Below are 23474 nucleotides of genomic sequence, written 5' to 3' on the forward strand. Positions count from 1 at the left end.
TGTACTGTCAGAGATGCTGTCTTCTGGATAAGACATTACACAGAGGTCCGATCTGTTCTCTCAGATGGGTAAGCCCATGACATTATTTGAAATACATTAGGTGTGTACTCCAGGTGTCCGTGTCAACTTTTAACCTTCAAACAACACCTAAAGAAGCAAGTGACCTGGCTATTAATTTTATAATTTGTAAATTGCTTTGGGCTGTCATGAGGTCTTGAAAGGTACTGTATAAATGCAAATTCTTCCTTTTTCACATGTGTGCTAGACAGTGGCTAAGTAACCTTGCTATCTGCAGAAAATGTCAACAACATTGAGCAGTCAAGTGCCTAGAGGAGGGTAGTGAGCCTTTGATAGAGGAAGAAGTGCAATGAAAAAGAGTATCATCTAATCCTCAAGTTATTTTTTTCTAACTTTTTAGTTTTGTTTAAATGTGTAGCATTGACATACATATTGCTCAATCTTCCAGAATACAGGCCCCACAATTTTTTTTCTAACTTTTACCATTTAATTTTTTTTGACATCCACTGCCCCTTCTGCAATCACATTTTAAACCAAAAACATCTCTGTGTCTGCAACATCCCCACCCCTACCCAAACATGCACGGCAAAGAGCAACTGGTGAGGGAGCAAGGCTTGAGAAATGCCCGGGATGCACTCGGGCACTTGTCAATGCAGGGATACAACAGGGCATTTTTGCTATACAGACTGCCATTAATTTCATTATTTGCGACATCAGAAAACGGCCTTCTGTTTCACAGCAAAATCCTGAGGTTTCAGAGCACTTTCTCACAAGTAATGTGCAATTTTACTTCAAAGTTGTATCTCTTTCGACTAATTTATAGGAGTTGGTCCATCTGTTATAGTGAGAAAAACTGATCTCACTCTCAAGTCACAGAAAGCGGTGTCTGCTTGTGTGGAGTCACTCAATGACAGGACCAGTCAGCATGGAAGCGACACATTTCAAGGAAACTAGAATGTAAGTGTACAAACTGGCCCAATGTATGGGCAGGGATAAGGTCCAGCACTAGTCGGATGACAAGTGATAGTCCTACAATCCAGCTGTAGGCCAAATACTCAGGCCAGAACCCTCTTAGATTGCAAACAAAAGCTTGTGCATCAATCTCACCAAGTTAAGTTTTACCCCAAGACCAGGAAAATCACATCTCTATCCCTACGTGACACAGGATTTTTATATTTTCTTGTTAAAATGCATTCAGTTGAGATGTAAAAGAACATATTACCCAGGATTAATGAAATAAAGATAGATTGCCAGCAGAAAACACATTCAAAGCTAAAGTCTGAATGTGAAATTTGAAGCCGCAATCAGGATTCTTCAGGAAAATCTACCTAATTTTAGAGATATTTACTTTGAACACAATGCAGCCAGTTTTACAAAATCAGAGTTAGAATCAAATAATTTAAATCTCAATTTAATATTTAATGCTAAAACAAGTAAAAACTTAGCAGGCTTTTTGCAAACTTAAGATAAGTTGTTGGAAGATAACAAATACCCAAAAAGTGCTTTTCTTTTCAGTTAAAACAAGTTCAATTTTTATTACCAGCACATAATACTACAACTGAAACAAAAAACAAGTGTGTAGTATTCTGGGCCAGGAGTTAATTTCTTTCTATAGTATTCAGAGTGAGGCTCATCAGTTTACAATGCAGATACAATTCAGCTTCAATCTGAGTAATATACAATTACACTATTTAAAAATCTGTTTCAAATTCCATTTGCTTAAAAGAAAGCATAACTTGTTTTGTTTGATGTATCCATGGCTACAGTATTACTAAGAAAAAAGAAACGACTATCCGTAGGCTCATTCGTTAGCACCTGAGATATGTACGTGGGAGTGCTGCCCTTCCAGTCCCAAATGTCGATATCCAAATCACTGAATTCAGTTCAAAAACATTAACTAATTTGGTAATGAAAAAGAAGAATGACTTCCTCAAGGGAGTTAAGATGAAAACACAAATTCTTTTAATTAATTAAAGATTGCTTTCTCTTTGCATAAATATTACCAGAATTACCTTTCTCTACCATTCCTTAGTTATACCAAAACGAAACATGCGCACATTTAATACATCCATCCACTCAAAGCAAAAATATAGATCAATTTTAATGAACCATTTCAACATTGTTTGGTATTAGAATTCCATACTTGCCTAAAAAATGGAAAGCGTTTCCATGATGGGAACATCAAAATCCATTCATACATATCTTTAAAAGTTGCAGATTTATATATATTGTGCATTCCTGTTAATTACGTAAATTGAATCAATAAAGCGCTGCACTACAAGTGTCAAATACAAATGGGCTTGAGGTACAGTCTGTAGCAACATCATGCCAAAGGCTAATTGTTTTATCAGAATTAACCCTTCAGGAAATGGACGGTTCAATTTACAGTCAAAACCACAAGTTACTGTTTAATAAACATGATTGTATTTCAAAATTAATATAAGGTAACTAACATCTAATTGTTCTGCATAGTTTGCTTTGAAAGACTGTTTCATGATTTTTGTATTTTTCTTCTAGGATATCATATCTATCTTGCCAAGTTTGCCAAAATATCTTTGCACCTGAAAGCCATCATACTAGCTGCTGATTGCTGTCCAAAATATCGTCAGTTTTCAAATGACTGCTTACATGCATGTCTCACACAACATTCAGATTACCATAGCAACAAGAAAACTCTCCAAGTATTGCACTGAACAAAGGAAAGCTCAATATCAGTATTGTAATACCTCTCAAAATGTTTTACAGCTTTTTTTGCAACTTGGGATTTATTTTAAACTCTTTCTGCAGTGATCTAATTACATTAAAATTGTAAATCCACTTCATATGAAGTTAGCATGGGTTTTGCAGATATCCAAAATGGCTCAATTTGACTTTATCACACATTGGAAACCTTCAATCTTGTGAGATGATGGTTTGCACTTTGCTGCTCCACTCTCAGAGTCATAGAGGTCTACAGCACAGAAAAAGGCCTTTCAGCCCATCAAGTCTGTGCCGGCCAAACTACTAGTGCCTAACTATTCTAATCCCATTTTCCAGCACTAGGCCCATAGCCTTGTATGCCATGGCATCGCAAGTGCACATCCAAATACTTCTTAAATGTTATGATGGTTTCTCCCTCTGCCACCCTTTCAGGCAGTGAGTTCCAGATTCCCACCACCCTCTGGGTGAAAAAATTCTTCCTCACATCCCCTCTAAACCTCCTGCCCTTTACCTTAAATCTATTCCCCCTGGTTATTGATCCCTCCACCAAGGGGAAAAGTTCCTTCCTGTCTCCCCTATCTATGCCCCTCACAATTTTATACACCTCAATCATGGCCCCCCTCAATCTCCTCTGCTCCAGGGAAAATAACCCCAGTCTACCTAATCTCTCCTCATACCTAAAACTCTCCAGCCCAGGCAACATCCTGGTAGATCTCCACTGCACTCACGCTAGTGCAATCACATCCTTCCTATAATGTGGATTCCAGAACTGCACGCAATACTTTAGCTGTGGCCTAGCCAGCGTTTTATACAGTTCCAGCATGACCTCCCTGCTCTTATATTCTATGCCTCAGCTAATAAAGGCAAGTATCCCATATGCCTTCTTAACCACCTTAGCTACCTGTCCTGCTATCTTAAGGGACCGGTGGAGATGCACATCAAGGTCCCTCTGATCCTCGGTACTTCCCAGGGTCCTAACATTCATCGTGTATTCCCGTACCTTGTCTGTCCTGCTCCAGTGCATCACCTCACACTTATCCGGATTAAATTCCATTTGCCACTGATCAGCCCATCTATATCCTCCTGTAATCTAAGGCTATCCTCCTCACTATTTACTACCCCACCAATTTTCGTGTCATCCACGAACTTAATGATCAACCCTCCTACATTCAAGTCTAAATTGTTTATATATAACCACAAAGAGCAAGGGACCCAACACCGATCCCTGTGGACACAGGCGTCCAGTCACAAAAACACCCCTCGACCATCACCCTCTGCTTCCTGCCACTCAGCCAATTCTGGATCCAATTTGCCAAACTGCCTTGGATCCCGTGGGCCCTTACCTTCGATATCAGTCTCCCATGCAGCACCTTATCGAAAGCTTTGCTGAAGTCAAATGCATTGCCCTCATCTACACACCTGGTCACCTCTTCGAAAAATTCAATCAAATTGGTCAGACATGACCTCCCCTTAACAAAACTATGCTGACTGTCCTTGATTAATCCCTGCCTCTCCAAGTGTAGATTAATTCTGTCCCTCAGAATTGCTTCCAATTGTTTCCCTACCACTGAGGTTAGACTGACTGGCCTGTAGTTCCCTGGTTTATCCCTTCCTCCCTTCTTGAATAACGGTACCACATTGGCTGTCCTCCAGTCCTCTGGCACCTCTCCTGTGGCCAGAGAGGTATTGAAAATTATTGCCAGCGCCCCTGCTATCTCCTCCCTTGCCTCACTCAACAGCCTGGGATACATTTCACCCGGGCCTGGAGATTTATCTACTTTTAAGCCTGCCAGACCACTGAGAACCTCCTCCCTTTCTATGCTAAATTCTTTAATTAAATCACAGTCCTTCTGCCTGATTTCCATACCCACGTCGTCTCCCTCACTTGAGAATACCGACACAAAGTATTCATTTAGAACCCTACCTACCTCTTCTGGCTCTGCACACAAATTACCACTATGGTCCTTAATGGGCCCTACTCTTTCCCTAGTTATCCTCTTACTCTTAATGTACTTGTAAAATAATTTTGGATTTTCCTTTATTTTACCTGCCAATGTTTTTTCATGCCCCCGTTTGCTCTCCTAATTTCCTTTTTAAGTTCCCCCCTACACATTCTATACTCCTCTAGGGCTTCTGCTGTTTTGTGCCCTCGGTTTCTACCATAAGCCTCCCTTTTTCTCTTTATCCAATCCTGTTTTTCACTTGACATCCGGGATTCCCCGGATTTGTTGGTCCCACCCTTTGTCTTTACTGGAACATGTTGGCCCTGTACTCTCCCTATTTCCCTCTTGAATGAGTCCCACTACACTGACGGAGATTTACCTAAAAGTAGCTGCTCCCAGTCCACTTTGGCCAAATCATATCTGATCTTATTAAAATCGGCCTTCCGCCAATTTAGAACTTTGATTTCTGGCCCATCCTTGTCCTTTTCCATAACAACCTTGAATCTAATGGAGTTATGATCACTATCTGCAAAATGTTCCCCCACTGATACCTCGACTACTTGCCCGGCTTCATTCCCTAAAAATTAAGTCCACGACTCTCTTGTAGGACCTTCTACATACTGACTTAAAAAGTTCGACTGGATGCATTTTAAGAATTCCAGTCCCTCTAAACCGATCACACTATGACTAACCCAGTTATGCATTAAACATTTCTTGGTGTGGCTCAAGACCCCACTCTGGCATGGCAGTCGCTGCCACATTTGCTGCAGATGAGGACAGTGGGCTGAGAAGGTGCAGGATTTTCTGGCACCTGTTTTCTCAAGGCCTTCTTCTCGGCCAGCTGAGCTTTTAATTTCTGCTTTCCTCTACCAACGCCCCTCCAAACAGTCAGCTTCCAGAGGTCACCGCCATCGGCAAGTGTCTCCCAGTTGGCTGTGGCAATGTCCACCATCTTCATATTTCACTTGCAGGTATCCTTGCAGTGGAGCTATGGACACCCAGGAGGTTGTGACCCAGTGGCCAGTTTACCATACAGAAAGTCTTTGGGTAGACAGTTGTCATCCATCTAATGAATGTGACCGTGCCGGTGCAGGCATTGTTAGCTTAGTAATGTGTAGCACATTACAAGACCTCAGAGTTGGTGACTTCGTCCTGCAAAGAGATGCCAAGGATACGTCTGAGACAGCAAAGGTGGCAACTCTTCAACCTTTTCTCCTGCCTCGCATATGCAGAGGAGTGCACTGAGGACACAGGCTTTGTAGACTTGCAATTTCATATTTTCAGTCAGGTTGTTGTTGTTCCAAGCTCTCTTACTTGGACATAACAGCTTGCAGCTTTTATGATGTGGGTGTTGATTTCAGCATCAAGTGAAAGATTGCAGGTACTTGTAGGGCCTAGGTATGTGAAGCTATCAACAATGACCAGCGTCACATTGTCAATGCTGATAGATGTCCATGGTTGACATGAATCTAACACACAAATTCCTAAAGTGCATAACTGTATCTTTCCATGTCTTACTTTCACAAGTGGCCTTCCTCCATGTTTGACTATAGTTCAACTTCTACACAAATAGGATACATATTTGGAGTCCACTGGAGAAAATCATATTGGATGATATTCCTTGAGAATTTACTCAAGGGACAAGTTCTTCACAGAATTGTCACAGGTGAAATATTGTCTTTGCCTTCTATTCTTTTCCTACCTTATACAGCTCACACACACTATATCTTGTTGCTTCTATATTTCCTGTGCCCCATCTCTCAAAACTATTTCTGTGCACCTTGCACAATTCTTCTCTACCTTTATATATATATATATATATATATCTCCTGTTCTGTATGTTGTCCAAACAGCTCCTCTATGGGCTGGATTTTAGGGCCCATCGCCATGTGCGCTTTCAGCCGGGGGGCACTTAATATATGATGGGTGGCTAAACCACTGTTTTCCCACTCACTCCCGACCCTATCCCCATAAAATGGTAGGCAAAATCTGCAGCCTGCCACCATGTTTTAGAAATATAATTAACAGGCAATTGAGCTTGTTACAAGCCAATTGACCTGAACATTACACTGCCCATGCCTTAATACAGTTGGTGTGGGCTTGCGGGCAGGAGTGGGAAGGCCGTTTCTTTTTTACTCAACAGGTAAAAAGGTTGGAAGGAAGGAGGGGATATTCCTTTGGAGTGTGCCCTGTGCTCATAGGGGGCACCCCCCACCCCCCCATCACCACATCGACTTTGTGCATCCTAGCCTAGCCTCCAAATCCTGCCACCGCTCAGTTTCTCCCTAGGGTGCCAGATCCCTTCCCGCCCTAAAAGCCCAGGACTTATTCATTAGTCCAGGATTCATTGTTTCTCTTCACAGGGGCTGGTTGCAGTCCCAGCAGCAACCACTACTGAATTCTGGCACTGCTGGGATTGCTAGAGCTGCCAGCCAATCAAATTATGCTGGCAGCTTGAGGGTAGGACTTCCTCCCACTAATAGACAGAAGTCTCACTCTCTGTTCGTTTCAGCTGACCCTGCATATTATTGCTGCGGGGCGTTCTGTAACTGGGGGGTGAGGAGGGGAGAAGCAATACAGACCCCACCTCCTGTAAAATTCAGCTCTATCTTTCTCTTCCCTCCCCTCTCACCATCCCAACAACCTGAAGGCAGACTTAAGGGTTACAATTTTTACATAATTCACAGGTTGGAAAGCCATGGGGTCATGCGCAATGTTGATTTTATACCCCAACTAATGGGGGCAATTTTAGGCTTGTTTTTATTCAATTTAAACCAGTAGGAAAACTGATGGTTTAGGTACAGTGTTGGTTTGACAACACATCTGATTTTACTCTCCATTCAAGTCAACTAGTAATATTGGATGGGGTGCAAAATTAGCATTACACCTGATTCTATGCTGTAAATTTCTATAATTCTATGATCACCTAAACAGGCAAAATGGTCCTTGATTTAACAGCTCATCTGAAAGAAGGCATCTCTTACAAGTCAGTACCATACTGAAGCATCAGCCCAGATTATTTTCTCAACTCCTGGAATGGGGCTTGAATCCACAGCATATTGGCTCAAGAAAGAATGAAAGTAACTGAGCCAAGCCAAACATGATACCCATAGAAACACCTATAAAACTACTATCTTTAGGAAGAGGTCAACCACATACTCATAAATTGGGCAGTAATACTGTACAATCACTATTACTCAACATAATAAATTGTTTAGTGAATAGGCAATACATAGGTTGCTACAAAATCTCACTTGACATACTTGTTTTGGGGACTGAAGTCTTATTCATTAGATTCCTGCTGTGAAGTACATTCTTGGTTTGCTTCAAATTTAACCCTCAGCATCCAGGTTTAGAGTTCACTCACAGCTAGAGTCTATAACACCCTCCCGAATAAACTACTTCCACTCGATGGTCGAATTTCTAGTTTAAGTGTCAATCTCCAACATGATTTATAAATCAAAGCATACGTACATGTCAACTAAAACAGCATTAAAATTTGCTTTTATACTAAACATACTTACCGTAAATCTTTACGTTTTTGTAATTCTTCTTTTGGGATGGTCCATGGTATAGATTTTGGTAGACATTCCAAAACCTCATTAGGGAAGTCTGAGAAATCCACATCATACTCAATAAGGATGCCCTCAGTTTCAGGTTCAATTTCGCCAGCTTGCCCTAGACTTTTGGCTAAATGCCTGTTTACAAATAAACACAAAACAAGCAAAGTTGTACTGTGCATTTCACTTTGTCAATGTCTTTATTTGTTTTGAGGGGTCTCAATCCTTTAATAGATTTGTCATGATGCTTTGCCAAGCTGGTTAGGTTAAGGATTACATCTCAGCTAACATTACATCAACTTCAATGCATCATTTTAACTCGATTTCTGTGTCAACATTGACTCAGTGGTATTATCTGAGTCAACAACATGCATTGACACAGATTCTTTAACACAAGGGTACACTTCACAGCGTTTCAGAGGAGCGTAATGCAGCAAAAACTGACACCAAGTTGCATATTGAGGTAATAAGAGGCAAGACTAAAAGTTTGGTCAAGAGTAGGTCTGAAGAAGGGCCCAAAGGAATTTGAAAGAGGAGGAGAGACTTAGAAAGAGGATTACAAAGTTTAGGGTCTAGATGGTTGAAGAAGCGGCTATCATTGGAAGATGAAAGGACTGAGCAAGACAGAGCTGGAGGAACACTAAGTTTTTGAAGGACTGTAGAGCTGGAGGTAGTTAGAGACAAAGAGAGTTACGGTCATGAAAAAATTTGAACATGGGGATAAGAATTTTAGATTTGAGGTGTTGATGCATCAGGAGCCAACAAAGGTCAGTGAGTGCTGGAGTGATGGATGACTAGGACCATGGTGTGGGTTTAGGATATGGGCAGAAGAATTTTGGATGAGCTCAAGTTTATGAAGGATGGAAGATGGGGGGTTGGCCAGGAAGGCATTATTAGTTGAATCTGGAGGTAAAGAATGCATGGATAAGCATTTCAGCAACTGACAGGCTGAGACGTTAGCTGTTATCCCTCTTTTTTTTAATTCTGCCGTCATCACCCCTCGCTTCAAAAAAACAACCCTTGACCCCCACTGTCCTTGTAAACCACCATCCCATCTCCAACCTCCCTTTCATCTCCAAAGACCTAGAACACATTGCTGCCTCCCAAATCCATTCCCATCTTTCCCAGAACACTCTGTTTGAATCCCTCCAGTTTTCCGTCTCTGCCACAGTACAGAACCAGCACTTATCAAAGTCACAAGTGACATCCTATGTGGCCGTGTAAAAGGTAAATTTTTCCTCTTTGTCCTTTCGCCCTGCCTGCAGCCTTTAACAAGGTTAACCACAGCAACCCCTCTAATGCCTCTCTGCTGTCATCTAGCTGGGTGGGACTGCTCTAATTTGGTTCCATTCTTAACTATCTAACCATAGCCAGAGAAACACTTGCCATGGCTTCGCTTCCTACTCCCACAGTTATCTATGGTATCCCGAAAGATCTATCCTTGGCCCTCTCCTATTTTTTTTATCTGCATGCTGCCCCTTGGTGGCATCAGCCTAAGGCAAAGCATTACTGTTCACATGTACACTGCCTGACAACACCCAGCTCTACCTCACCACCACCTCTCTCGATTCCTCCACTATTGCTACATCATCAGACTGCTTATCCAACAATGTATTGGATGAATAAAAATGTCCTCCGCCTAAATATTAGGAAGACTGCAGCCATCCATTTTCAGTCCCTGCTCAAAACTCGGCTCTCTAGCTCCGACTCCAACCCTCTCCTTGGCAACGGTTTGAGATTAAGTCAATCTGTTCACAACCTTGGTGTCACACTTGTTCCCGAGATGAACTTCCAACTTCATATTCATGCTATCATTGTCACCCATTTCCAACAGCAACCACCTCGAACAATTCAGTGATGGCTCAGGGGTTAAATGGGAGCCGCACAGCTTTCCCATACCTTGCGAAGGCTGTCCAGCAAACCTATCAGTTTTTCCAGTGGCCTCTCAGGGGGGGGTCCCTCGTTATCTGGCACTCTGTGCCCAATCAGGAACTCAGCAGTAGGTTCAGGGGGACAGGGGGAGGGGTGCGCTGCAGATCACACCCCATTCCACTCCGGCCCTTGCACTGCATTTTCAAAATAAGGAGTCTCCCATTTGAGATGAAGGTGAGGAGGAATTTATTCTCAGAGGGTTGTTAGTGTTTGAAATTCTCTCCCTCAGCGAACAGTGGAGGCTGGGTAATGAATACATTAAAGGCTGAGTTAGACAGATTTTTGATCGACAGGTTGTGGGGGACAGGCAGAAAAGTAGAACTGAGGCTGATCTTATTGACTGGCAGGGCAAGCTTGAGGAGCCAAATTACCTACTCCGGCTCCTATTTCTTTTTAAGTACTAATAGAGACCAAATATTTCTTCCATGTTTGTCTTTTCTCAGGTTTTATCATTCCCAAAATTAAGTTACTTTCTTATAGAAAATGATTTTAATTTAGTCGACATTAGACAAAAATTATTTGAATTATACCTCTTAAGAAGCATACTTAAGGCACCACGATGGAAAATGCTGTTTATAATACAACACTATACTAATTGTTAATATTTCAATTTAAAGTTAGTACATTTCAACGACAAATTACTCATACCCATCTGCAAAACTGCTGTCGTCCCTCCAGTCCACAATGCGGCAAACAAAAAGAACGTTTGCATAATCTGCAGGCCTGGCCATTAAGTCTTTTGGGCAGTCTTCTGAAGGTACCAAGATTCTAGGTACTCTGTGATCAACAGGTGAAAACAGGAAGAACTCCTTATAAAGTTCACTGTTTTTATCAGGTAACGGTTTGACAAATCCGGTCACAGCTCTGGAATGTTTCCTCTCCACAATGGAAATGACCTGTGTTTATGAGAATAATAACACTGTTATTCTTTAGTCTTCAGTCATCTTCACATTTACAAGAAAATCCTCAACAGCATTTTTTTAAACAAGCATTCAACATTTCACTTGTGAACCTAAACAAATTCCTTACTTTTTAACAGTGGTAGTGTTGGATCCAGTGCCCCTAAGGTTTGCTAGGCTAAAGGATCCGGGTTGCACCCTTGTACTGGGGTAACCGAGTTGGTACGGAGACAGAGAACATCAGGAAATCGTTGTTAGAATAAGCACATGCTGTTCATTAACAAACTAAACTCTGCAGCTATACTTGTGTTCTGACAACATAAAACTGTCTTCACTCATCAGTGACGAACTCAAGACTTTCTCATAGAGAGGTAGCCCGCGCAACTCTGCTATTGGGTATTAAGATAATGTGACCTTACATTACAATACTGGTCTTAAAGGTCTATTACATATCAGGTTACTACAAGTAGGTGCTCACAAGCCATCCTGCACAGTTAAGATTTTGAACTCTAACAAACCATAGTAAGGAACAAAGTACCCTGTCCCTCTAAGACTTTCACTGTTGAATGTAGGAATTAATTCCAGATAATCTGCTTTACTGATGTTGGTTGAGGGATAAAAACTGGCCAGGACACAAGAACTCACTATTGAATAGTGCCATGGGTCATTTCACAACCATCTAAGGACACCAGGTTTCTCAATATTGCCATGTTCAATTTTCATTAATCTAATTTAAACACAGCAGCCCACATCCTTGCAGCAATTGAAACTTGAATCAATCACTAAAGAATTCACTATGAATATGACTGCACTGCTGCCCAGGAACCCAGAGTAAGAAGACCTTAGCTTGAAAAAGCAAGATGTAGCATCAGATTGGGTAGAGATAAGAAATAGTAAAGGTAACAGGTCGTTTGTGGGAGTAGTTTATAGGCCAACGACATCGATAGAACTAAGAAAGAGGTTCTGCATAGGGAGTATGAGCAGCTAGGGGCTAAATGAAAAGCAGAGCCTCAAGGGTAATAATCCCTGGATTATTACCTGAGCCACAAGCAAATTGGCATAGGGTAAATGAGACTAGAGAGATGAATGCGTGGTCCAAAGATTGGTGTGGGAGAAATGGGTTTCGATTCATGGGGCACAGGCATCAGTACCGGGGAAAGTACTGGGACAGTCTACACCTGAACCAAGCTGGGACCAGTGTTCTGGAAAATCATATAACTAGGGCCAGTAGGGAGAACTTTCATCTAAATAGTTGGTGGTGGTGGGGGGTGGGCGGGGTGGAAGATCATGTGAGAGTAGGCAAAGTAGTAAAGGGATGCAATAAAGTAATAGAACAGGGCAGTAATTTGGGTAATGAGTTCCAGAGTATGACAGGAAGGGGCAGAACATACAATTATAAGGGCACCAGCAGATAAAGCCTAAAATGGTAAATAAAAAAGTTTATGGACCTGTAACTGAATGTATGTAGCATTTCTAACAAAAGAGATCAATTGTTGGCACAGATAGAGGTAAATATGCATGATCTGATAGGCATTACAGATACTTGGTTGAAAGGTGACCAAGGCTGGGACCTGAATGTCGAAGGGTATTTGACATATCAGAACGACAGGAAGCTAGGAATTGGTGGCGGGGTAGCTCTGTTAATTAAGGACAGCATTAGTTCCGCACTGAGAGAAGACCTTAGCTTGAAAGAGCAAGATGTAGAATTAGTTTGGGTAGAGATAAGAAATGGTAAAGGTAAGAGGTCATTTGTGGGAATAGTTTATAGTAGTTACATTGGGACAGAGCATACAGAAATAAATAAATGGAGTATGTAAGAAAGGTTCTGAGATAATCATGAGTAATTTTAATCTATAGATATATATTAGGAAAATCAGATTGGCAAAGGTAGCCTGGAAAATGAGTTCACAAAGTGTTTTTGGGGCAATTTCTTAGAGCAGTACGTTCTAGAGCCAACCACAGAGCAGGTTATCCTAAACACGGTCGTGTGCAATGAGACAGGGTTAATCAATAACCTCATGGTAAAGGAGCCTCTAGGTGACAGCGATCATATCACATTAGAATTTCATGTTCAGTTTGAGGCTACCGAGGCCATAAGCTCAGGAATTCCTTTCCTAAATGCTTTCTGTGTCCACCTCTGGTGCTCTCCTTTAAGATGCTCTATAAAATTTGCCTCTTCAACCAACCTGTCCTAATATCTCCTATGAGGCTCAGTGTTAAATTTTGTTTAACACTCCTTTAAGTGCCTTAGGACGTTAAAGGCACTATGTAATCCAAGTTGTTGCTGTTGCTGAACATGTTTTCAAGACTGGCGACAGAAATGTAGTTACAAGTTTGTTGCACTACTTGGATTAGACACGAATTCATATATAAAACTGATGCATTGGCACTATACTGAAATTTTTCCTAGACTGAAATAGACAGCAACAAATCAATAACATTTCACAGAGTCACAGAATCATACAGTGCAGAAGAGGCCCTTCAGCCCATCGAGTCTGCACCGACACATGAGAAACACCTGACCTACCTACCTAATCCCATTTACCAGCACTTGGCCCACAGCCTTGAATATTATGATGTGCCAAGTGCTCATCCAAGTACTTTTTAAAGGATGTGAGGCAACCCGCCTCCACCACCCTCCCAGGCAGCGTGTTCCAGGCTGTCACCACCCTCTGGGTAAAAAGGTTTTTCCTCACATCCCCCCTAAACCTCCTGCCCCTCACCTTGAACTTGTGTCCCCTCGTGACTGACCCTTCAACTAAGGGGAACAGCTGCTCCCTATCCACCCTGTCCATGCCCCTCATAATCTTGTTCACCTCGATCAGGTCGCCCCTCAGTCTTCTTTGCTCCAAAGAAAACAACCCAAGGCTATCCAACCTCTCTTCATAACTTAAATGTTTCATCCCAGGCAACATCCTGGTGAATCTCCTCTGCACCCTCTCTAGTGCAATCACATCCTTCTTACAATGTGGCGACCAGAACTGCACACAGTACTCCAGCTGTGGCCTCACCTAGGTTCCATACAACTCCAACATGATCTCCCTACTTTTGTAATCTATGCCTCGAATGATAAAGGCAAATGTCCCATATGCCTTTTTCACCACCCCACTAACATGCCCCTCTGCCTTCAGAGATCTATGGACACACACGCCAAGGTCCCTTTGTTCCTCAGAACTTCCTAGTGTCATGCCATTCATTGAATACTTCCTTGTCAAATTACTCCTTCCAAAGTGTATCACCTCACACTTTTCAGGGTTAAATTCCATCTGCCACTTATCTGCCATTTGACCAACCCGTCTATATCTTCCTGTAGCTCAAGACACTCAACCTCACTGTTAACCACCCAGCCAATCTTTGTGTCGTCCGCAAACTTACTAATCCTACCCCCGAGATAGTCATCTATGTCGTTTATATAAATGACAAATAAAAGGGGACTGAGCACAGATCCCTGTGGTACGCCACTGGACACTGGCTTCCAGTCACTAAAGCAGCCTTCTGTCATCACCCTCTGTCTCCTACAACTAAGCCAATTTTGAATCCACCTTATCAAATCACCCTGTATCCCATGTGCATTTGCCTTCTTTATAAGTCTCCCATGTGGGACCTTGTCAAAGGCTTTGCTGAAATCCATATAAACTACATCATCTACACTACCCTTATCTACGCACCTGGTCACCTCCTCAAAAAATTCAATCAAATTTGTTAGGCATGACCTCCCTCTGACAAAGCCATGCTGACTATCCCTGATCAAACCTTGCATCTCCAAGTGGAGATAGATACTCTCCTTCAGAACTTTCTCCAATAGTTTCCCTACCACTGACGTGAGACTCACTGGCCTGAAGTTCCCTGGCTTATCTCTACAACACTTCTTAAATAGCAGAACCACTTTCACTGTTCTCCAGTCCTCTGGCACCTCCCCTATGGCCAGAGAGGAATTAAAAATTTGGGTCAGAGCCCCTGCGATTTCCTCCCTTAGCAGTCTGGGACACAAATCATCCAGACCTGGAGATTTGTCCACTTTTAAGCCTGCCAACACCTCCAATACCTTGTCACTCCCTATATCAATTTGCTTAAGAACCTCGCAGTCTCTCTCCCTGAGTTCGATACCTTCATCCCCATTCTCTTGAGTGAAGACGGATGTGAAGTATTCATTCACTCTACCAATGTCCTCTGGCTCCACCCATAGATTGCCCCCTTGGTTCCTTATGGGCCCTACTGTTTCCTTGGTTATCCTCTTCCCATTGATATACTTATAGAATATCTTGGGATTTTCCCTACTTTTACCAGCCAGAGCTTTCTCATATCCCCTCTTTGCTCTCCTAATTGCTTTCTTAAGCTCCACCCTGCACTTTCTGTACTCCACTAATGCCTCTGCTGATTTGCTCCCCTTTTACCTGCTAAAAGCCTCTCTTTTCCTTCTCATCATATCCCGAATATCTCTGGTCATCCATGGTTCTCTGGGCTTGTTACTCCTTCCTATCACCCTAGAGGGAACATGTTGAGCCTGTAGCCTCCCCAATTCCTTTTTGAACGCCGCCCCCCCCCCCCCGCTGCTCTTTTGTAGATTTCCCCACAAGTAGGTGTTCCCAGTCTATATTGGCCAGATTCTCTTACTAAAATCTGCTCTCCCCGAATCCAAAACATTTTTTTGCAACTTGTCTATTCTTTGTTGATAACAAGTTTAAATTGTACCACGTTGTGGTCGCTATCACTAAAATGCTCCCCCACCACCACCTCAGCCATCTGTCCGGCTTCATTCACCAGAATTAGGTCCAGCACTGCACCGTCCCTTGTGGACCCTCAACATATTGACCTAAAAAGCTCTCCTGTACACATTTCAAGAAATCCACTCATTTCATGGATCTGTGAACAAGAAGGAGCAAAATTCCAAAAACTTGAATTAGGATTTCAGGGTGGGAGATGTGGGGAAGAAAGAGGAGAAATAAGGAATAAATAACTTTTTTCTGACAATTAAACAAAATCCCATGGAATATGGATAACAGCGTCATTTGTTTAACTCATCTAGCAGTACTGATCTGCAACATGAAACATAACAAAAACTATCAAACTAGCTACAAAAACATTTTTATTCAGTATTAAAATTGCCAATATAAATAGGTATCAAAAGAGAACAAAAATATCTTAACAGAAAATAGAGGAAGACAGGAGGAGGAGGGAAAAAGAACACCCGTTTCTTGAACAGCATAGTGTATTTTCAAGAAATCTGCTATCCACTGCAGGTTACTGTAACTTCAGATTATTAGCTATGTGTAGGTGAATAAAACAAATAAGGCGAAAAATATTTTCATAGATATTTACCTTGCCAGTTTTTTGAAGAAATCTATCTGGATGAATTCTTGAATCATTTACTGCCATACTGCAAGATTTCCTTTGTTTTGAAGTTCGCGTTCTGATGCCACTCTTATCAACAGGCTGTATTCCGCTAAATCCAGCGGCTACAAAATCAATATTTTAAAAATCACAATAACATATAAATAGGAATGTTTCACTTTTTTCTCTCGTGAAACAAAACTAGGCCATACAACAATTTTTGTTTAGGTTCCATTTACAAGTTAGATAAAACTCTTAATTGTAAGTGAAGTCACAGAATTTTTCTCTTGTCAGGCAGGAGTGCGCCTGACCTGAGTGTAAAATAACGCGCAATGATGTCGGGCGAGCGTCCAGATATCATCGCGCACTCACACGATATTTCAGTCGGCAGGCGTGCACGGCAGTCCACCCACACAATTAAGCGGCATCTTAAGGCCCTTAATCGACTAGAATTTTTCACTGCCTGTCCAACTGTTCAGTAAGCGAATAGGTGAAAAGGCCAAGCAGCCTTTGCATTTTTGGTGAAACCTCATCCACGGGCGGGATGAGGTTTCGACAAGTGATTCAAAATACCTTTTAACACTAATTTTTAACATGTCCCTGCTCGTGACAAAAACCAGTGATTCAAAAAAACCTTTTAACACTCGTTTTGAACATGTCCCTGCTCATATGACAGAGTCACATGAGGAGACGTTTTCATTATTTTTAATATCTTTATTTTTTATTTAAAAAATCTTCACACACCCGTGCGCATGCTCGCCCTCCTCCTGCCCCCATCCCGGCAGCGCTGCAGTACGCGATTCACGCTGGCTGTCTGTTAATTGGCCAGCCAGCGTGAAATCACTGTCGGGGCCCGATCACGGGCGGCACTCGGCTTCCCGACCGCCCCTGGGCCCGCCTACCAACTGGAAAATCCTGGCCATAAATTAATGAGCATTGGAGGCCTAAGTACAATATTGCAAAGATCCTTAAATTGTAATCATCTACCAACTAAGCAATTTTCAAAATTTAGTCAATTGTATGGTTCAACAGGCACCTGGCAATTCAAGCCTGGAAAAGTGAAGAAACAATAACTTTGCACACTGCTCCCACATGTTCCTTCCAGTTGGTACAGAAAGTGAAAACCAAGCGAGCAGCATATGGATCCGTATAGCAAAACAACCAAGTGTGGAATACATACACTGAGGAACATGAACAAATGATCTCTTCTCAGCGCAGTGTGTAGAAGCTTAATCCATTTCATTTGCTACTGTGATAGCATAATTAGCTTTTGGGTTTTGTCAAATTGCATGACAAAGATTGCTAATTTCATCAATCCCAAGGGAGGGAGAAATGAAAGTCAATTTTCCAGTAAGCTGAACAAAAAAAGCTCCATGACTTGTCACTACACAAGCTTGTGAATGAATTGAACAGTTTGAAAGAATGGGGGATCCAAAGGGCAGTCACACAGAAGCATGCCATATACAAATCTCAAGTTTCTAGAAAGCTAAGGTTCATGGGCTTGCCAAATAATTCAGCATGGAGAGCTTCAAAGTATCAAATAGATTTCCAAGCTTCCAAGAAAGTTGGTTACAACATTGCTCTCAAAAAACTGTATGGTGAAAAGGGGACAGCAAGAAGCCTGTTGGTGATCAGCGGACTGGAGAAGCTAGGTTTGCTAAGAGTACATCCCAAATGCATTTAAAAACACATTGGGGCCAAGTATTTCCATTGCGTCCTGTGCTTCAACAGAAGAGATGGTGGTGGTGGCAGAATGAGAAAAGAAAACCTTACAGTTTTGTGCACTAAGGGGCTTTCCTGAAAAAATAGCCTTTCATGGCATTCCCACTCAGAAGTCTCAATCCCAATGAAAAGCCTATTTGCAATTGATATTCAGTTGAAGAAGAGTAACAACCACAACAGTGCCTGGAATTTTAAGGGTGCCAGTCTAAGCATGTAGTCTGGAGAATCAGCCAACTTACATCAGCATGACTTACACTGCAACAGTAAGTGAAGTATTTCTTTTTCCACATGATTTCAGAAGCTGAGATGTGAACTCTAGAAGTGTTTCTGAGGTAACATGGGCAAGGAAAACTCCTGCTGATTACCAAGTGCCACAGCCACAGCCACAGCCCCCTCCCCCCACCCCCCCTCCACCCCCACCCCCCCCCCCCCCCCCCCCGCCCCACCCCGCCCCCCCACCCAACACCCACACCACCAACCCCCTCAGCTGATGAATCAGCACTTCTCCATGTTGTACACCACTTGGAGGAAGCACTGAGGGTGGCAAGGGCACAGCATGTACTCTAGGTGGGGGACTTTAATGTCCATCACCAAGAATGGCTCAGTAGCACCACTACTGACCAGGCTGGCCTAGCCTTAAAGGACATAGCTGCTAGACTGGGTCTGCAGCAGGTGGTGAGGAAAACAACAAGACGGAAAACATACTTGACCTCATCCTCACCTGCTATAGATGCATCGATCCATGACAGTATCAGTAGGAGTGACCATCGCACAATCCTTGTGAAGGCAAAGTCCCATCTTCACATTGAGTATACCCTCCATCGTGTTGTGTGGCACTACCACTGTGCTAAATGGAATAGATTTTGAATAGATCTTGCAACTCAAGACTGGACAACCATGAGGTGCTGTGGGCCATCAGCAGCAGCAGAATTATACTCAACCACAATCTGTAACTTTGTGGCCCGGCATATCCCCCACTCTATCATTACCACCAAGCCAGGGAGGTCAACCCTGGTTCAATGAAGAGTGCAGGAGGGCATGCCAAGAGCAGCACCAGGCATACCTAAAAATGAGATGTCAACCTGGTGAAGCTACAACACAGGACTACCTGCGTGTCAAACAATATAAGCAGCAAGCAATGGACAGAGCTAAGTGATTCCACAACCAACAGATCAGATCTAAGCTCTGCAGTCTTGCGACATCCAGTCGTTAATGGTGGTGGACAATTAAACAACTCAGTGGAGGAGGAGGCACCACAAATATCCCCATCCTCAACGATGGGAGAGCCTTGTACATCAGTGCGAAATATAAGGCCAAAGCATTTGCAACAATCTTCAGCCAGAAGTGCTGAGTGGATGAAATAGTTTGGCCCCCTCCGGAGGTCCCCAGCATCACAGATGCCAGTCTTCAGCCAATTCAATTCACTCCACGTGATATCATGAAACAGCTGAAGGCACTTGGTGCTGCAAGGGTTTTTGGCCCTGACTTGTGCTCCAGAATTTGTGCGCCCCAAGCCAAGCTGTTCCAGTACAGCAAAAACATCGGCATCTACACAGCAATGTGGAAAATTACCCAAGTATGTCCTGTACACAAAAAACAGGACAAATCCAACCCAGCCAATTATTGCCCCATAAATCTACTCTCCATCATCAGTAAAGTGATGGAAGGGGTCACGAACAGTGCTATCGAGCAGCACTTGCTTAGCAATAACCTGCTCACTAACACTCAGCTGGGCTCCGTCTGGGCCACTTAGCTCTAGACCTCATTACAGCCTTGGTTTAAACATGGACAAAGAGCTGAACTCCAGAAGTGAGGTGAGAGTGACTGCCCTTGACATCAAGGCAGCATTTGACCGAGTGTGGCATCAAGGAGCCCTAGCAAATATGGAGCACATGGGAATCGGGGGGGAACTCTCCGCTGGTTAGAGTCATACCTAGCACAAAGAAAGATGGTTGTGGTTGTTGGAGGTCAATCATCTCAGTAGCAGGACATCACTGCAGGAGTTCCTCAGGGTAGTGTCCTCGGCCCAACCATCCGCAGCTGCTTCATCAATGACCTTCCTTCCATCATAAGGTCAGAAGTGGCGATGGTTGCTGATGATTGCACAATGTTCAGCACCATTCATGACTCCTCATGTACTGAAGCAGTCCATGTCCAAATGCAGCAAGACCTGGACAATATCCAGGCTTGGGCTGACAAGTAACAAGTAACATTCATGTTACACAAGTGCCAGACAACGACCATCGCCAACAAGAGAGAATCTAACCATCACCCTTTGTCACTCAGTGGCATTACCATCATTGAATCCCCCACTATCAACATCCTGGAGGGGGGTTACCCTTGACCAGAAACTGAACTGGACTAGCCATATAAATGCTGCAGCTCCAAGAGCAGGTCAGAAGCTAGGAATCCTGTGATGAGTAACTCACCTCCTAACTCCCCAAAGCCTGTCCATCATCTACAAGGCACAAGTCAGCCTGGTTGAGTGCAGCTCTAACACTCAAGAAACTTGACACCATCCAGAACAAAGCAGCCCGCTTGGTTAGCACCACATCCACAAACATTCACTCCCTCCACCACTGACGCACAGTGGCAGCAGTATGTACCATCTACAAGTTTCACTGCAGGAATTCACCAAGCCTCCTTAGACAGCACCTTCCAAACCCATGACCACTACCAACTAGAAGGACAAGGGCAGCAGACGCATGAGAACACCACCACCTGGGAGTTCCCCTCCCAACCCACTCACTATCCTGACTTGGAAATGTATCACTGTTCCTTCACTGTTGCTGGGTCAAAATCCTGGAACTCTCTCCCTAACGGCACTGTGGGTGTACCTACACCACATAGACTGCAGCGGTTCAAGAAGGCAGCTCACCATCACCTTCTCAAGGGCAATTTGGGATGGGCAATAAAAGCTGGCTTGGCCAGTGACACCCACATCCCATGGATGAATAAATAAAACAATTTTCAAGTGCTCTTTTACTTCAGAGGCAGTCACAGATGATAACAGACACTGCCTTTTTATGTTTATACTGGAAGTTTAACAAAAGCTATGGTTCACCAAAAATATTTATGCAGCTGTGGTGTTTATTTATCCACATCAAAAGCACTTGCTCACAGCCTCTGGATAAAAAGCTTAGAAGTTTCTTTCCAAATTCCTTTACTCATCCTCCACCACTTCCAGACCTACACCAAAGAATTCCCCACCAGCCTAAATGAAGAACATAACATCTGATTCTGTATAAACAATGGTCTGAACTTCTGCTCTAATTATATTAAATAGAGAATCTCAATATGCAAATTTATCAACTTCCAGCAACACACATTTGATAAGGTGCCACATCAAAGGTTACTGCAGAAAACAAAAGCCCCTGGTATAGGCAGTAACATATTGGCATGGATAGAAGATTGGCTAGTTAGCAGGAAACAGACGGTAGCCATTAATCTGTCTGTTTCTGACTGGCGGCATGTAACGAGCGGTGTGCCACAGGGATCACTGCTAGGGGCTCAGCTTTATACAATTTATATAAAAGACCTGAAAGGGGCAGAAGGCATGGTTGCTAAATTTGCTGATACAAAGATAGGTAGGAAAGTAAGTTGTGAAGAGGACATAAAGAGGCTACAAAGGGACATAGGTTAAGCGAGTGGGCAAAGATCTGGTAAATGGAAAATAATGTGAGAAAAGGTGAAATTGTCCACTTTGGCAGGAAGAATAAAAAAGCATATTAACTAAATGGTGAGAGATTGCAGAGCTCTGAGATGCAGGAGGATCTGGGTGTCCAAGTGCATGAATCCCAAAAGGCTAGTATGCAGGTACAGCAAGTAATTAAGAAAGCTAATCTAACGTTATTGTTTATTGCACAGGGAACTGAATATAAACGTAGGGAGATTATGCTTCAGTTGTACAAGACACTGATGAGACCACATCTGGAGTATTGTGTACAGTATTGGTCTCCTTATTTTAGGAAGGATGTAAATACATTTGCAGTTCAGAGAACGTCTACTAAACTAATACCAGGAATGGGTGGATTGTCTTATGAGGAAAGACTGGGTAAGCTAGGCTAGACTAGACTTGTACCCACTGGAGTTTAGAAGGGTAAGATTGAAACATTGAAACTTAATTGAAACATACAAGGTCTTGATAGGGTAGATGTGGAGAGGACGTTTGCTCTTGTGGGAGAATCTAGAAATAGGGGTCACTGTTTAAAAATATGGGGTCGCTCATTTAAGACAGAGGCGAGAAGGATTTTTTTCTCTCGGATGCTACTGAGTCATCGGAACTCCCTTAACAAGTAGCAGTGGAAGCAGAGTCTTTGAATGTTTTCATGGCAGAGATAGATAGATTCTTGATAAACAAGGGTGAAAGACTTTCGGGGGTAGGCACGAGGTTACAGTCAGGTCAACCATGATCATATTAAATGGCTGAGCAGGCTCAAAGGGCTGAGTGGCCTACTCCTGCTCCTAATTCATATGTTTGTGTGAAACATTGTATCATGCCTTTTTTCCTGCCAGGTTTCATGGAACTGATTGGTTTAAATTTTGCATTCATAATAAAACAAATTACTACTGAGAAATAGGTGCTGTACTTACGAAGAAGCCGCCAGCATTGAAGTTCAAAATTATACAAACAATAAATAAGCAGTCAGTTATAGTTGTTCGTGGGGATAGAAAAGCAAAATCAAACAAACAGTTGAGGAAAACAAAACAAAATTCTTTCAGTCACTATCAGCTCGTCAGTAAGCCGAACACGCACTATTGGAAATAAAGTTAGTAACAATAGAAAATTCTAAAACATGGAAGAAAACCTAACTACACAATTTAATTTTCTATGTTTCAGAAATATACGTAACATGCTTTCTTCGAAAGGCCTGGGTTTATGGGAAAGGACTGAGGCTTGTGTTATCTTTACAACAAGATCAACTTCTATTTATACAGCATCTTCAATGTAAAGAAAAGTCCTAAGGCATTTCACAGAAGCATTATAAAGCAAAATTTGAAATTGAGCCACATGAGGTAATATTAGAACTGAAGGCTAAAAACTGCCAAATAGGTAAGTTTGAAGAAGTGTCTTAAAGGGAGGGAGGGAGGGAGGGGGAGAGAGGGAGAGAGAGAGGGAGAGAACAAACAAGGCAGAGAGATTTAGGGAGGGAATGCCAGAGTTTAGGGACTAGGCTGTTGAAGGTTCAACCACCAATGGTAGAACAGCAGAAATAGGAGGAGTAGGCCATACGGCCGCTCAAATCTGCTCCAACGTCCTATACGTTCAGGCTGCCCTTTGACATTCCGCTTTCCCACCTGATCTCCATAACCCTTAATTCCTTTAGTATCCAACAATCTATTGATCTCAGCTTTACATATGCTCAATG

At 42.7% G+C, this 23474-nt stretch overlaps 1 protein-coding gene across 2 annotated transcripts in view; it reads right to left on the minus strand.

Moving 5' to 3' along the window:
* The window catches only part of dis3l2 (DIS3 like 3'-5' exoribonuclease 2), a 297452-nt gene that overhangs the window by 188690 nt on the left and 85288 nt on the right, over positions 1–23474 (minus strand). For both annotated transcript variants that reach the window (XM_078563912.1, XM_078563911.1), the window contains 3 exons: positions 16372–16508; positions 10802–11049; positions 8186–8359 (listed from right to left, as the gene is read on the minus strand). In XM_078563912.1, the coding sequence (XP_078420038.1) occupies positions 8186–8359; positions 10802–11049; positions 16372–16508 (559 nt within the window). The remainder of the gene's footprint in view (positions 1–8185; positions 8360–10801; positions 11050–16371; positions 16509–23474) is intronic.

Source organism: Cetorhinus maximus, chromosome 19 (assembly GCF_964194155.1).
Source record: "Cetorhinus maximus chromosome 19, sCetMax3.hap1.1, whole genome shotgun sequence".
Classification (NCBI taxonomy): Eukaryota; Metazoa; Chordata; class Chondrichthyes; order Lamniformes; family Cetorhinidae; genus Cetorhinus; species Cetorhinus maximus.